Source organism: Panulirus ornatus, chromosome 12, assembly GCF_036320965.1.
Source record: "Panulirus ornatus isolate Po-2019 chromosome 12, ASM3632096v1, whole genome shotgun sequence".
Taxonomy (NCBI): Eukaryota; Metazoa; Arthropoda; class Malacostraca; order Decapoda; family Palinuridae; genus Panulirus; species Panulirus ornatus.
Genome location: NC_092235.1, coordinates 26,512,388 through 26,529,969, shown reverse-complemented (window position 1 = coordinate 26,529,969; position 17,582 = coordinate 26,512,388). Strand labels below are relative to the sequence as shown.

Below are 17,582 nucleotides of genomic sequence, written 5' to 3'. Positions count from 1 at the left end.
GCCATGAATACATCACACTGGATACTGAACACATCCCACTATCGCACTTCAAACCACACTGTCAGTAGAGAAGACCTCCCACTGAACACAACATATTGTGAGGAGTCAACACCCACAGATAACACTTCATGGGAAACACATTCATGGAAAGTACACAATCTAAAGAATAAATGCGTCATAATATAAAACCTGAACATATCGCTAGAGAGGCGGTGAACACGTTTTGCTGTGAGCACTGAGGAGAACACGCCAGAGCTTCATCAAGACCACAACAACACAATAGAACCACATCAGTGGAGACAACTTCAACATGGTTCCCTTCACCCGCCCGATCGACCTGACATGGTGCCACATAGTAACCCCTGTTTCTCCCCTCCAAGTGTATCTACCTAATGAAGGAACCAAGTACCACTGGGTTACATATATATGGAATACTATGGAGGAAATTAATCACACTAGCTTCCTCTGGCACCAATCTGTTGACACTGTGGTGGAATGCCATGGTGCGCCTGCTTAGAAGTTGGCACAGGCGCTTTGGAGGCCATCCCTCATAGAAAACGATGTTGACCATTGAGCAATCAAAGAAAATTAAGAAGATTAAGCACTAACTCTTGTATAATCTCCTACACATTGGTAATTGGATCATTTCATACATTACAAAGTTATATACATGTCTCAACTCGCAATAATGTATACTGTCCGTTAAAAGTATGAACAATAATGTGCTTCATTCATTAAAGAGAAATCTTATGAAGATACTCATACCTGATTTTATTTCGTGTTACTATTAAATTTCAGTCATTGTTTACGATTGCATTTCTTTTTCACACGCTTATCTACAAAAATCTTATGTAATCGACCCCTGGTCAAAGTTCCTATACGCGAACTTCAATTTACTTTCTCAAAACTATATCTTTCGAGTATCTTTGGCAATTTGATGTTTACGTTTGCACCTACTAGCCTATCGACGTGATTCCTCGCTGTCATACTAGATTCTAAGATTACATTTGAATCTTTTTAAAACTGAATTTAGTTAAACAGAAAGTCAGGTCACATTATTTGAAGTTTTCTTAAAAACTTAATCTAGCTAAGTAGGTCAAGTCAACAGCAAGACAAGCAGGTCACTAGTTTAACTGAAGTGGGCAATTAAACTACCCTATCCAAGTAAGTCAGGTAATTACATGCACGACACTTATTAACTTAACCAAGCAGGAGGTCAGGTCAATACTGTAACACGAATGTCATTCAGCTCATCCACGTAGGTCAAACCATTCATTTTTTCTTATGCTTTTCGTAAAAAGAAAAAAATTGGTAACGTCGAAGAGGGGAAAACCTTCTGGAACAATGATTTATCTAGGTATAGTTTCCTCCCTCCCAGCCATGGACCTTTCCACTTTAATATCCTTATTTTTTTCCATTTTCCCCTAAACAGCTGGATTAAAGAATGACGAGTTAGAACATGAGCCCAATTCCGTATGGATGTTCCCGTCCCTTGTGAAGGTCGGGGACAACTACAAGTACGTCCCAGGTCTCCCGTAACTTCATGTGAGACTGAAAGATTTTTCACTGTACAAAAAAGAGTAATAACTAATAAGTTAAACTAACTCTGAGAACAAGGGAACAAGAATATTCAAACCAAGTGATGCTCCGGCCACATCCTCAAAGGTCGCCTTGCAAGGTTTGACAACCAGGAAATATTCCAGACATAAGTCCATCCAACTACAGTGTCTGGAGTCCTTGCCTTATGTGAACTGTAACTTTTGTCAACGGAGAATTACATCAGTCAAGACAGTAGCATCATGCTACGGAAGTTTTTCAAATCACAGTTTGAAAAAGGAAGCTTTTTCCGATATATATCATTGCTTCATATTACAAATGTTTTCAAGGAGTAGTACTCACGTGCTCAGTGTTGAACGGACGTGTAAGTTTCACTCGGAATGCACGTGGTGATGGACGTGTACGTCAGGTTTACGTGGAACGCATCTAGTCATGGACGTGTACGTCAGCTTCACGTGGAACGCACGCGTTGATGGACATTTACGTCAACTTCACAAGGATCACACGAGGTGATGGACGTGTGCATGAGCTTCACAGGGTTCGCACAAGATGATGGACGTCAAATACATGGCTTCACGTGGAAAGCACGTGGTGAGGGACGTGTACGCCACCTCCAGTCTGAGCATCAGCTGATAAAGGTAAACAAGAAAGGTCTCCCTCCGTCCAGTAACGCTGTCCGGCGCTTGGTCGTATATTTAGGTATTATATGTTCCCTAGAGGGCCCTGTGGATCATCCTGCTGTATAATGATTACTTTCATATTGAGGAATATTTAAACGCGTAGTAATTTTCCAGTGAGGAACATACTGATAGAATTATGCTTGTTTGATTCCTGTAGGATTTGGGTCAACAGGAGTATCCAGGAAGGGGACAGTGGCCCTGTATTCATAATTTTTTTCTCCATTCCAGAATTACAGAAGTCCAACTTTGTAATGCACTTTCGTTATTTCAGGTTTTATGCAATAAACCCGTTAGAGAATTTTAGCATCAACTCATTAAACCACCTTATTTTTACGTAGGCGATTGATTTTATTGTTGTCCATGATTAGCCATCAAGCCATGCAGCTGGAGGTCAACTCAACCAGACTGATTTATCAAAGTGAACTTCAGTTAATCAGTTCATTCTTTTGATAAGCCAGCAATAGTCCCAATGAATAGAATTAAAGCATTGCTTATGGTTTGAGGGTACGATTTTATTAAATGTGTTGTTATTGGCAAAGGTTCATCATTAAAATGCAACCCCTTAATTCATATATAGATTTTGATAAACATAGTGATATATATAGAGATTTAGAAGCACTTACAGATTTGGAGGATGTTTTATTGTGGCCACGCTGCTTTAGTAACTGTAGAATACGATATAATTTCCAATGGATTGTTTGTATTTCATATAGATTATATATTGAGAGGGGAAGTGTGATTTGGATAATTTCTTATCTCGCTCTAGTTGATAAATTGATAATGGTGAGGGCTGTGAAGGTTAGTGAAAATATGGGACTATGTACAAAATGAAAACTTTTATAGTAGTTCAACGTATGATAACCTCCTAATGCAAGTAAAATTTTACCATACTTTCAGTTGTACTGAATATATGTGATTGTTATGGTTTTGTGTTTTCTGGCAGTATCAGCCATTATCTGGATTTTTCAGTTGGTAGTGCACTAAAAGTTTTGCAACTGGATTTAAACGGAATTAGCAAACATCCTTTACTATTTGTCTGGAGACTGCAGACAACCATATCAGTGGTATGTTTCAACTACATTCAAATTTAAGGTAAATCTCTGCCCTTTGACAAAGTTAGAGCATTTTTTGGGATGCCGACTTCTAGAAATGTTTCAATTACTTTTATGTAGATCAACATCCCATTTTCCCAAAATTTCATAACCCTCCCTACTATTAACTTATTTCTTGTGAGAGGATGAAAAACAGTCCCAGTGATGCTCCTTAGTTTTTGTCCACTTTATACTTCTTGCAAGCATAGACAGGGAAGAATTTTGGGTACGTGTGTGGAATACTGATTTTTAAATTTTTCATGTCATTTCTGTTTAAATGCAAGTAAATTTTAGAAATTATGTTTGGTATACAAAATCATTACAATTAAACGTTTGGAAATGTTCAAACCTCAGTGTGGGTCTGTGAGAAAGATTAGTCACTAAACAAAAACAGCAATAAGTGAATAGATAATAATTCAAGCACTGCCCAGTCCCAAGAAATTCAGACTGATCATTTATGCATACTGTGTCATGGCTCATAATAAATGTGTGTATTCTGATTTTTGATACAAGCAACAGTGAAACATGCTATTAAGTTAACAGAAATTTGAAGGTTGTAAGATCCAGTCTACTAAAAGATAGCTTTTGAGTTAGATATGAATGAAGGTCAGTATATTATTATTTCAAAACAGAGGAGTAACCAGACAATTGTCCAGCAGGAATAATATTCAAATTAACAAACTTACTTGTAAGAGGATTTATCTTGAATGATGAAAATGCTGCTTCTGGTAGCATTTCATTGACTGAAGGACCACCATTGTGGCTCAGAGTCAACCAGTTTCTTTTCATAAGGTTTCAGACCTGAAACCAGTAGACTGTAAGACATTTAGTTATGGGTATTGATTTTTGGAGAAGCTTAGTTAGATGATAACTTTTGTAATTCAGTTTGAAATAGATAATTATTATTCAGCTCTTATCCATTGTTGATACTGCTAACCATTAACCACAATGGTGCAGTCCCAGAGTAAAATGGTACAACATCTACGTATGATGATGTGACACCTGGAAGGGTCAAGCCAGATCATGATGTGTTCGAAGGTCATACCATCATACTGAGGAGCTGATACCATGGTATTTCTCTAATAATGTATATTTTGCATAAACAGTAAATTATGTACTGTGATCCTGCCGCAGATATGAGTTTTTTTTCTTCTCATACTTGATTACTGTTTCCTGCTTCAGCAAGATAGCACCAGGAATAGAGAAAGAAAGTCCACATTCACTCTCATCCATTTTCTAGCTCTCATGTGAAGCCACAGCTCCCTCTCTATAGCTAGGCCACAAACCTTTCCATGATTTGCCCACGGTTAATAGATACAATTTTTTCGTATTGACTGATATGGCTCGGGCAAAATATGTCCCAATCATGGCTGTATCTGAGGGGAAAAAATAGGTTAACAAAAGATAAATAGGTTTTTCTCTGCTTTTAAGAAAAGAAATTTTGTGAAGTACTTACAGTGCTCATGTTGATTGATATGTATAATTGATTGCAGATTTTCTTTGTACACTGGAGCTACCGAGACAGACCCACCATGGCACATGGCACCGTCAATGGAACATCTGATGATTATCTGGCAGAAGAGTTTAGGTAGATATCGAGAGAACAGCACCACACTGCAAGCTTCCTTTGTATTTCATTGTGCTGAAATGATGACAGGATTTATTCTTTACTTTTCTTTACCAATATCTTCAAAAAGTGTAGATCACATTCACAGTTTTGGTATGTGTTTATAAACAGGAGCCCATTTCCAAATTGGAAGTGAAAATGTTTAAGACTTACAATGTAAAAGTCAGATTAAAGTATTTACGTAGAAGAAAAGACCCTCCATTATGTGTGTTTTAAATATGATATATCAGCCCTTCCTCTTTATCTTCTCTTTCTTTGCTTTTTATTGTAAAGTTTAGCAGTGTACTGTAGTAATCGAGCCCAGACTAGTGTCCACTTTAGACAATTGATGAAGATTTGGACCTCAGCTTAAAGATCTTGATAACTCAAGCATCATATATATTACCACTACCATACATACATACAGTTTAGAAAAATATTTTGTTTCATAAGCAGCAGCTTTGTACATTAGAGTTAATCCCTTATGCAGCTACTGTAAATAATATTTTACAGGTCATTTCTCATGCTGATATACACAGATTTTTTAAGAAAAATTGTTACATAATAATTCACATAACATTGGATAATTTCTAAATTTTTACATTATTGGCTATCACATGAGTTGGATATGTGAATTAATATGGTAGACTGAATGTGAATGAATATGCATGTGCAAAAATTAGGTGAATATAGTTGAACTTGAGATGTCAGTAAACCTCAAAGCATCTTGTGAGTCTCGTTGTTGGCCATTGTATTTTAGTGTTTATATATTACACATGACAGCTAGAGACCGAGTGTAAACAAATGTGGCCTTTTTTGTCTGTTTTCCTGGCGCTACCTTGCTGAAGTAGGGGGTGGCAATGCTGTTTCCTGTGGGACGGGCAAGCAACAGGAATGGATGAAGGCTAGCAAGTATGAATATGTACATTCATATATACATATTTCTGTGTATGTGTATGTATAATATGTATGTATATGTATATGTGTGTGTATGGGTGTTTATATATATATATATATATATTTGGGCCATTCTTTTGTCTGTTTCCTTGCGCTACCTCATTGACGCAGGAGACGGTGACAAAGTATAATAAATAGGTAAATAAATATTTGTATATAAGTGGATGGGCCTTTCTTTGTTTCCTGGCACTACCTCGCTGACGTGGGAAACGGCATTCAAGTATCATAATAATAATAATAATAATAATAATAATAATATTTTTTTATGCTTTTAAAGCAACTGAGAAATTATCTCAGCACCATGATGTAACATATGTTATCATCTCGGATAAGGGAGAACTATTCTACTTGCATATCTTCCGTTTGTCAAAGAAGGCAGCTAAAAGGGGCAAGATTATGTGTGTGTGTGTGTGTGTGTATGAGTGTGTATGTGTAGGAGGGAGACCTGGAAATCCTTTCCTCATGTATTACTGTACTACAGTATATCCTTTCCAAAAGTAGGAACAGATGGAGCTGAAAGAGAGTTTTCCTCAAAAGCACAGTTTTCTGTTCCTGATGCTACCTTACAAATATAGGAAACCAAACAGTTGTGATACTTATAGAGCACTTTGACAGTTTGTACAGTATTTACTTTGTTGCTGTTGTATAGTGACAACATATCGAAGTATGTTATATAATGTGATAAAATACTTTGATTTTGATTCTAAGTGACTGAAGGAGGACTTTAACTTAAATATATCCAGCATATAGGCATGTCATTTTTACTGTGCATTCAGAACTCCATTAGTGCTGAGATATCCAGTTAGGTTAGAAGATTCTCACGAGACACCTTGGTCAACATATCTATTTATTTATATATTCCCTCTCATTTGCCACCCACTTTACCTTTGGTCTTACTCTAATGCATCTCCCATTCACTTCACTGTAGTTCACTCTTTTATTTTAATTTTCCCACATCCTTTTACTTGTCCATATTGTCTTGATACATCATTTGTTTTGATGACTCCCATATTCATCATTCTTTACTGTTGCAATTCCTTGTGTATTTGATTTAATTTGTAAACAAAATTTGTAATTTTTTGAAGTCATGTAGTTCAGTTTACATTTACTCTGCCTAATTGCTCTGTGCTTATTCAATTTTAGTTGTCACTGGATCTTGAGAAATATTTTTCCTTCCAGATTCTCTTCTGACCTCAGTCTGGAGGACATTCGTGCAAAACAGCACAGTTTTTGCTCGGAACGTGACTGGATACAGTTCCATCCCCCACGTAATGTTCTTCTCGCTTTGGTGGGGGAAGTTGGAGAATTGTCTGAGCTTTTCCAGTGGCGTGGTGAAGTATGTTCTTGTGGATGTTTACTTCAAATTTTCTTGCACATTATTTTAGACCTTAAAGAATCATTTCCATCATATATCAGAGTAATTTACATAAGGAATTATACAACAGCAGTCTCCTCAAGAGTATTTTAAGTGTATGATGTTTCAGGCTCTATGCTTTGTGACAAAAATATATCCAGCAAAAACTAAAAAAATATAGTAAAATCTTGTTTTATTAATGTTAATGTGACATCTTGTTAGAGATATTGCTATTAGAAATGGTAGGGACTTGAGTAAGTAGTACAGGAGGGCTTCAACTCCCAGTGGGTTATGCTCCTGGACAACCAGGTGGAAGTCAGGTCTGTCATAAGTTGTAACATTGAAACCCATGTGTTAAGGGATGTGACATTCTTGAGAATATTTTCACTATGTAACACAAGGATGGATTATACTGTACCTGAAACAACTTAGCATTCTACCCATATATAGTACAGCATGCTAAAATGAGTCATAATGTACTTTGAACAATATTTAGCAAAAAGCTATTGAAGAAGGTACTTTACTGAAACTTGATGATGAGGGCCTTAGGTGCTGCTGGTATGGAATGGAGGACTTAGGATTACTAGTGGGGAGAGGGATGGTTATCTGCATCACCCTCTGAATTAATTGATTTAACAAATGTTGCCATATCATAGATAATGCAGACGATAATTAGTAGACTTACCAGAAATTGTGGCGATGAGTGCTTGAGATGATGTAGTGGAAGGGGAGTTGAATAAGTGCAACTGGGAGGGATAGGTGAGTGCTGAGTTTGTGTACGTTACTCCTTAAATCATTTGATCTAGCAATTGTTTGACCTGGAGGATAATCCAGATGTATTGAAATGCCTACTAGTACTGTGGGTGCAGTAAATAATGTGGTGACAGTGAACACAAACAAAAGCATTCTTGTTGGTGGGATACAATTCTAATCGTATTTTGCTTGCATATTTAAAATATGCAGTGTGGTTTCAGAAGTGGTAGAGGATGTGTGGATCAGGTGTTTGCTTTGAAGAATGTATGTGAGAAATACTTAGGAAAGCAAATGGATTTGTATGTAGCATTTATGGATCTGGAGAAGGCATATGATAGAGTTGATAGAGATGCTCTGTGGAAGGTATTAAGAATATATGGTGTGGGAGGCAAGTTGTTAGAAGCAGTGAAAAGTTTTTATCGAGGATGTAAGGCATGTGTACGTGTAGGAAGAGAGGAAAGTGATTGGTTCTCAGTGAATGTAGGTTTGCGGCAGGGGTGTGTGATGTCTCCATGGTTGTTTAATTTGTTTATGGATGGGGTTGTTAGGGAGGTGAATGCAAGAGTTTTGGAAAGAGGGGCAAGTATGAAGTCTGTTGGGGATGAGAGAGCTTGGGAAGTGAGTCAGTTGTTCGCTGATGATACAGCGCTGGTGGCTGATTCATGTGAGAAACTGCAGAAGCTGGTGACTGAGTTTGGTAAAGTGTGTGAAAGAAGAAAGTTAAAAGTAAATGTGAATAAGAGCAAGGTTATTAGGTACAGTAGGGTTGAGGGTCGATTCAATTGGGAGCTGAGTTTGAATGGAGAAAAACTGGAGGAAGTGAAGTGTTTTAGATATCTGGGAGTGGATCTGGCAGCGAATGGAACCATGGAAGCGGAAGTGGATCGTAGGGTGGGGGAGGGGGCAAAAATTCTGGGAGCCTTGAAGAATGTGTGGAAGTCGAGAACATTATCTCGGAAAGCAAAAATGGGTATGTTTGAAGGAATAGTGGTTCCAACAATGTTGTATGGTTGCGAGGCGTGGACTATGGATAGAGTTGTGCGCAGGAGGATGGATGTGCTGGAAATAAGATGTTTGAGGACAATGTGTGGTGTGAGGTGGTTTGATCGAGTAAGTAACGTAAGGGTAAGAGAGATGTGTGGAAATAAAAAGAGTGTGGTTGAGAGAGCAGAAGAGGGTGTTTTGAAATGGTTTGGTCACATGGAGAGAATGAGTGAGGAAAGATTGACCAAGAGGATATATGTGTCGGAGGTGGAGGGAACGAGGAGAAGAGGGAGACCAAATTGGAGGTGGAAAGATGGTGAAAAAGATTTTGTGTGATCGGGGCCTGAACATGCAGGAGGGTGAAAGGAGGGCAAAGAATAGAGTGAATTGGAGCGATGTGGTATACCGGGGTTGACGTGCTGTCAGTGGATTGAATCAAGGCATGTGTATGGGGGTGGGTTGGGCCATTTCTTTCGTCTGTTTCCTTGCGCTACCTCGCAAACGCGGGAGACAGCAAAAAAAAAAAAAAATTTAAAATATGCATAATAAGTACAGAGATACCCAAATTATGGTGAAATATTTTATTATGAAAAGAAAGCATCCTTTTCAGTATAAAGAAAATACAGTTGAAAAAATTGATTAATGGAAGGCTTAGTTTATTGTCTTAAATTGTTACAAGGAACTGGGGGCTGTAAGTCCTCCCCTTCCTTGATAACACATTCTAAACATTAGAACAGAGGGAGCCAAACGACTTTTTTATGCTTAAGGGTATCTCACTAAGGTGGTAAAGGTTAACTGATATGAAAGCAAAAGAAAAATTTATATCAAAGAGGATTAGAATTTATATTATCTTAAAATATTGAGGAAACAGATGCATAATATTAACATGTAGAACAACATTTCAGACTTGATTGTGTAAAGATTTGAATAGAGAGTGCTATATATTTTATGGGTTACCCCGTACTCATACAATATCCTATGTTAAGGTAACAAGAGGACTGCCAGAATTCACAGCACAGGAGAAAGTTCGTGTGGGAGAGGAGCTAAGTGATGTGTTAATCTACTTAGTGGACCTCGCAGAACAGTGCCACATTGACCTCCCCGCTGCTGTGGTAGATAAGATGAAGAAAAATGCTGTTAAATATCCAGCCCACAGGGTCATAGGGAGAAGTGATAAGTACAATGACTACCCTGAGAATAAGCAGGAGTCTGAGGCAAATGTACAGCGAGAGAGGGAAGAAGGGGATGGTAGTGAATAATTCACCGTTTGAATACAATATATAGTTTTCAATGTTTTGTCTAGATTCTCATTAATTTAGAGTTTTATGCATGTATTTTTTTACTTTCATTGACATGGCTTAGTGTTAAGATATCAGGAGGTGAAATGCTGGACAAATCAAAAGTAATGCTGTTAATGTTACAGAAGTACAGGACAGATTTTTTTTTACAGTTATTGCAAGATTATTCTTATCTCATTACCTCAATACATTGTATGTTCTTGATGGATTTTACTTCAAGAGGGGAAATGTGGGAACATTTTGGAAGGTAAGATTATATATAAGAATGTCATGATACCTTTACATAACCTTGTTTCCTGTTTATAGTCTACATACTTGTAGATGCAGTCCCTCTTTCTCTACCCCTCTCTCTCTCCATTTTTCCTCGTACATAGTTGTATTGATTAGTATTAGAATGTATTGAGAAATCTTCCCTCTAAGAGAGAAATGGGACAGTAAAGCTATTGGAAAAAGTTACGTATGGCTTGTTTCCATCTGAGTTTTGTACAATTAGAGAAGTGGTCTCAGGCGTTGCTCCTTCTGGGCCAGTCACTGAAAATTATTTTCCTCTTTAATTTGAAAGTGTGTGGGCACTGCAGTCTTTAGCCTGATGATATAACTCTGTTTTTTGTTATAATCAACATTAGAATGTCTAATTTTTCTCTTAGGGCTTGTTTTGGCATCAATCTACAGTTTAACATAGGAATTTGATGATATGGGCTACCATCCCTGAAATTACTCCAGATTGATGAGTTCAGTTTGTATTATCTGTTTTAACTAAAAAAAAGTCCTTTAGTAGCATGCTGTGGCTGCTGTGTTAGCATAGGATTTACTCTTTATGAAAAAAAAAATTGATATTTCATAAGATTAACCCATTCACTGCATCAGGCTTAAACAAAGAGGCTATCCCTTTTACAGTGCTTTTTGAAAAAGAAAAAAAATAGCAATACCTGTCAACATAACCATTACCATTTTGTAAAACTTTATTATAAGCACGATGAAGCCACCAGATGAAATTTTAGGGTGGTAGATGCACTCTAGCATATGACTCATCCCTGTTTATGCCGTATCATATACAAACATCTTCACTTGACAGTTTATAAAAGTTTTTCTGTTGCCTCCATTCACATGTTCCTTTAATTTATACAGTACATGTATGTAAGGTATTGTGAAGGGTAATTTCTGCTCACTGTTTATATAATTGTACATATATTTACACATATTACTTACCAATTTATTTGGTATAACAAAAAAAACATATGTGTAGGCAGAGAGGAACATTACAGTCTCTTCACATATAGTGTCTTTTGTGGGATTCTTTTGGCCTTAGGGTGGTGTGTGAGCACACTTGGCACCTGCAACGAGGTTGTAGTTCATTTTCCCTCAGCGATGTACGAGCATGAAAATGTTTGTCAACAAAGTGTCTTGATGAAATGCATGACCACAAGGTGAAGTATGGCCCTTATAGTACCTGGCAATCATTCAATGTATATTTGTTCTGCTAAACTCAAGCATTGATGGTTTATTGCTGCATTTAACAAGGTAGGTGTTGTATGCATTCAACACTAATGAATTTTCTCACATACATCCCAGCAGCATGTCACATAAATCCAGATTTCATTTTTAATTATATTCAGTTACAGTGAGCCTTTTTTTTTCTGTCATTTCACCTGCTCGTCTTGTCTTTCCATGTCTTTTTAAGTGGTGGGACACAGTTTTTGCCTAACTATGAAAAAAACATTTATACAATGCCACAATACTTCACCATTTTTCATGTTTGGTAATGCAGATGTACATTTCCCATTTGTCATATCAAATGCTTCTTATTTTGTTTCTGTAGGTAACAGAACAGTTTTGTACTAGAATACTAATTATATACATAAAAGATAAGTCCTTAACCAACATGAGATAACAGCAATATGATCACCACTGATCTAGCAGTCTGAGGTTATTCATCGCATTCTTTTTTGGTTTCACTTCCAGTATGTATTATGAAACCCATGGTATGAACAATTTCAACATCACAGAGCGCAAACATTTTCACACCATTTTGATGGTGTTTAGATGGTAAGATTGCTTTAAAGCTTGGCATACTTTTCCACAACATAATACTTTCATCAATGCACAGCTCTTAAGAAGGCATAAAATTTTTCCTTGAATTTTCTACATAAATCAGCAAGTGCAGGTTAACTTTCCGTGGCTTATCACTTGGAGTAAGCAGCATATTATTAGATAAATGGAGCACTGGCCGTACTTGCAAAAGCAGTCTTGCAGAATGCATTTGTCAAACATTTTCTATAGTCCAATGTTTCTTTGCATGAGACATGAATATTGTGATATATAAAAAGAAATACATATTTTCCCTAGTCATAGCTTTAAATTTAGTGTGCCTAATGCATGATGAAAACTCAGGATGTATTACCTTCAGGTGGGCACAGTAACAATTAGTCACTATCATAAAAACTGTACATGAAAAAGCAATAAAACTTTACATCAAATCATAATAAAATCCTGTGCTCCAAAAAATAATCCAGTTCTTCAAAAATGATTGTAAGCAAACACTTATCAAAGCAGAGTTACATGTATTAAATTGTCTTGGCATAAAATTCATGGAAGCCCATGGCCACGTATCATGAAGTAATAGATGTTCTATACCATCTATGTATATGCTTGGCCCAGACTCCACTTCATCGTAAGAACTCTTTCCTTTTTTTTTCTCTTTTACTGTTGCACATCAGGCAGTATGCCAGTCCATCCAATTTCAACATTTCTATCCTAAAAGATATCTGAGTCGGTGGTGTCCAATAAATCCTCTCCGCCAATTTTATCTGTATAATAGAGCCAGTCACAGGGAAAGATACCTGGCATGCCTATATTAACAGTCTGTAGTATGGCAGTTGCTATATTCTTACCCATATAAGTCCTCCCTAGTGTGCATGGAATTTTCAAAGATGCTGTTCTTACAGAGGACAGCACCAATGAGTAGGAAAACAAAATCTGTCATAAACATCAGATAGCCATAGTGAATGGGTTGACTAAAGACAATAGTGATTCAAATTAGATGGATTAAGTAAAGACAATGGTGATTTGTATAAGAGTGTATGTAGACAATGATAGTGGCTTCAAAACATCTTTACTAATTACCTGATCTTGAGTGTTTATTGTAAAGGGTTATTTGACTGGTTTGTCACCTGTTAGGTCCCAAATTTGGTTCATCCTTTTGTCTCTTCAGTAACTTTGAAGAAACATGGGAGGAGTATATCTATGTGGCAAGAAGATATTGTGATAAGCAAATGGCAATATTTGAAGGATGTACTTTAGGGTTAATATAGTATATCCTTGTATGACAACAAAAGTTGAAAATTTTTTTAAACCAGAATGTGCATTAATGATGAGAATTCATGTGATGGAAAACAGTCAGGATTATGCAGTGCACTTAGGCATTATGTTGTAGAGGTTAGTTGTTCCAAACAGTTATGGAATCAACAGGTGGGGAAGTGTAATTTTAAATTAGGGGAGGACTGTGTGGAAGTAGGTGCTCTGTTAGCTATGTATGTTCCTCTGTGTTTGCTAATTGGTTGTGAGAAAGATATTTATAGAAAACGAAAGAGAAGCTTGAAAGAAGTGTGCTGGAAAATACATGATTTGAGATAAAATCAGTAAACTGTACACAGTTTAGAAGGGGAATTTGGTAGAGTATATGAAATACATAATAATAATTAGATTGTTTAAGATAGGAGGTAAATATGAATGTAGAAATAAGGAAGTAAGGCATTTATGGTAGGAGAGAGGCTTAAGGTAATGGAATGCAAGTGTATGATCAGAAGTTGGGAGTTAAGAAAATTCATATCAGGAACCAGAAACTGCTGCATATGAGAAGGGAAAAGAAAGTCTACATATCACTTGAGAGCTAAGAAATTACTTGAAAGGACGCAATCATACATTTACAGTAAAAGTCTGTCAGATGGGTAGATAGCAATTTTGTGTGAAGTGAAACTCACATATAATCATAAACAGGTAGTTATAGTACAAATACCTCAGAAGGATTTAGAAATAGGCTATAAATATGGAGGGTTCACAGGAGTAAGGGGAAAGAAGATATGATGAAGAAGGCTTCAGAAGAATGTGGTTCCCCAATCTGTCTTTAAATTTCTAACTCCTTTAGTTTACTTAGGGTGGATTGAGCACATGTAGCCTCTCAGTTCAATCACATATATCTTCACCTTAAGGCCAGTGTGCTAAAGTGAACAATAACCACACTAATATAAGTGCCTCTGAATATTTTTGCTTTGCATACTAATTTCATTCATCTTGTGGAACTTTCCTCATTCACATTTCCACCCTCACAAACAACACACCTCCATTGCACTTGTCAGGCAATAATTCCTCTGGCGTCTTATGAAATACTTCTGATCTGAAACATCTCATTCACTGCATCTGTGGGTCAACTTTTATGGCAACCTATCATCATCCATACATCCTACATGACCATACTATCTTAATTTGTCAATACATTTTTGTAACATTTTCTTCTGTGGCTATTTTTTCTCATCTCTGTTCTTTACAATATCTGTTCTTATTCTAACTACATATAAGTTGTCCATTGCTACTGCCCTTATTGTTTGCCTTTCTGGAGCCATGGTAACAAAGGTTTCACATCATTACCCTAGAATTTGGACAAACATTCCATTATGCAAGCTTCATACATATTCCACATTTAATGTCCTCCTATTCATCAGAAATAACGTTGCTTCTCTAATTCTTTCACCTTGCTTTATTCAATACTGGACTTTAGTTTTCTCATTGCCATCCTTATGATCATTGCTCAAAACTACCTAAACTAATTACATCTTGTAATTACTCTTCATTTACAGGTATATTACACTGATTGTCCATATCTCTTATAAACTGAACTTTAATTTAATAACGTTCACTTACAACACCCTGTGTGTTGAGTAATGTTAACTTATAGGTAGTATAGATGTGTGAATAATAGTTTTCCAGATGTATATGAAGAGTGTGGTGGTTTTGAAGGAAACAGCCTGATTGAGAAAGTCTGTGGAAGAAGAGCTCGTATGAATTGATCTGTAGAATACTTTTTTGGAGGTTTTATGGGTCATGGGAACTGGCATATTTTCAGAAATATTGCTTCCCATTCAGTAGATGGCAGCTTTGTGGGCAGAGAGAATAATGTTTATAAGGGACTGAATGTGGTACTTCATGGGTTTTAATGGTATTTGACAAATCATACCTCATTTTGAGCCCAGGTGTATTAATTTTTTTTTCAACACCTATGATAACCTTTATATATGGTTTTCTTTGGAAAAACCCATCCTGTATCTTTAGTGTTACAACAGACAGTGGACTTTTTTCTTTCATTAAAGTTTTTAGGTTTATATGCTTTGTTGGCTTGGCATTTACTTTCAGTTATGAACTTGAACTGTATAGTAAAAGTAACTTTTCAGGTTTACTTAATTCATAGCCAAAGGTTAGATAAATTCATAGCAAAAGAAGTAAAGCTTTTTTGGAGTTGCGAAATAGCTACAAGAGAGCATTCCATTTGAAACTCTTCACTGTTAAAGATTTATTTATTAAGGGAGCACACATAATTAATGAAACATTTCTCATTATTCACTATTCTTCTGTCCCTGCTGTAGCAATTTTGCATTGAGCCCCTCAAAACAACAAGAGGAACATTGTGTTGCAGCTTTTGATTAGCATAAGATCCTTTAGAGTGAGTCATTATTGAAAACACTGATATACAGCATAATTTAGATGTTGAATATCTTTGTGACATCATCCCTGAAGACCAGGATTAATGTACTGCATCTTTGACCTTAGTCATGTATGGTGCTTTATGCTTGGAAATACTAGATATCATTCGCCAGAGTGAATTCGGAGTATCTTTATATAATTGCTATGTAAGACAAAGTAGACTACTGTTGAGATTGTGATCTAAGAGCTTAGGATTTATATTATAACTGTGTCAGATGTTTTTGTTATTAGTGTAAAAGTCTAGATACAAAGTCTGGTTTTATATGGATACTAATTTTTGAGGAACTTTAAATTGTTAAACATCATCCTCTTTATATTTACAGAAAAAAATCAATATTTTATATATCTTTGAGATACGGTGGTAGGTTTTGGTCCTAAGAGAAATTCTAGTATTTAGATTTCCCCTTGTGGAGCAGTTTATAAGGATGATTAGAAGCGTGACATCTCCAAAGGTCTACATCATGCGAAACATTATTTTATGGTCCCTCTGAGCTATGCATAGCCTTATGATAATAATGAAATGTACTGATGAACTTAATAAACTGTTAAAGTTGCCCTTCATTTTATCTATTTGTTTAACAGTGATATTACAATGGACATTTATTACTCATAAGTTTCAGCATACAGTAAGACATGATTATGTTGTTAAAGTTTTACATATCTTACTTATTCAATAGAAGGTAGAGAACACAAGGCAAAATGATCTGCATCGGTGTAAAATATCAGTAATCATGATTATGTTACTGCTTAGTTAAAACACCTCCAACCTTAGTATCCATTTTATGAGCATGACAAAGATTGGAGTCATTGGAAATAATCATGGGTTCTTTAAGAATACTAGCTCAATTTAAATAGGTGTATGGCTTCTGTAAACCAAGTGGGATAATTTGACCCAACTTACAGTAAGCTCACTAATGGTCATGATGCTGCAAGACTGAAGGATCATATGATATGCAATTAGAACGTGCACAGTCTTCATGTTATCTTGAACACGTGAAAGTACTCAACATTTTTTAACAGTCAAGCCTGAAGCCCAAATAACCAACTAACCAACATCAGCAACAATAAGAGAGATTGTGTAATGTGTTCACAAATACACTGGTTCCTTTATCATTGTAGAGATATTACAAATACAGAATCCTACAGATCCACTCAAATATATTATTTTTGTCAGAATGACCATTGTACCACCAAATAATAGAAGTGAATATTTGCTTTGCATAGAAACAATCATAAAAGAAATGGGACCATGCAGTGCTCCCACATCCTCTTGGTTGGCACAGCTCTTAACTCGCGTATTTTGTCATCTCGTCATCCTCATTGAGGATATATTTTATCTATATTCATGAGCCCCTACACACAAACCAAAATGGTCTGAGAGAGATACCCAAGATATGTAAGCCAGCCTTGGACAGCAGGATAAAGTAGGATTATGAAAGAAGCATCACCCATCTAAAACATCACAAAACCAAACCAAACCAAACCTGATTATATTTCCCTGATTTAGGCTATTTCATATTTTTTTCTAAGAACGACTGATGCTTAGTA

At 36.3% G+C, this 17,582-nt stretch overlaps 2 protein-coding genes across 2 annotated transcripts in view; one reads left to right on the top strand and one right to left on the bottom strand.

The window, feature by feature from the left end:
• LOC139751919 (uncharacterized) overlaps nt 1-501 on the bottom strand; it is a 146,242-nt gene extending 145,741 nt beyond the window's left edge. Inside the window, exon 1 of the mRNA XM_071667619.1 lies at nt 390-501. The gene's annotated coding sequence lies outside the window, so the exon portion shown is untranslated. The remainder of the gene's footprint in view (nt 1-389) is intronic.
• Nucleotides 502-2,007: 1,506 nt separating this feature from the next.
• LOC139751918 (dCTP pyrophosphatase 1-like) lies at nt 2,008-16,595 on the top strand. The gene is made up of 4 exons (XM_071667617.1): nt 2,008-2,195; nt 4,822-4,916; nt 7,071-7,227; nt 9,969-16,595. Exons 1-4 carry the CDS (start codon nt 2,070-2,072, stop codon nt 10,239-10,241), a joined length of 651 nt encoding a protein of 216 aa, XP_071523718.1. The 5' UTR covers nt 2,008-2,069; the 3' UTR covers nt 10,242-16,595.
• The last annotated feature ends 987 nt before the right edge of the window (nt 16,596-17,582 follow it).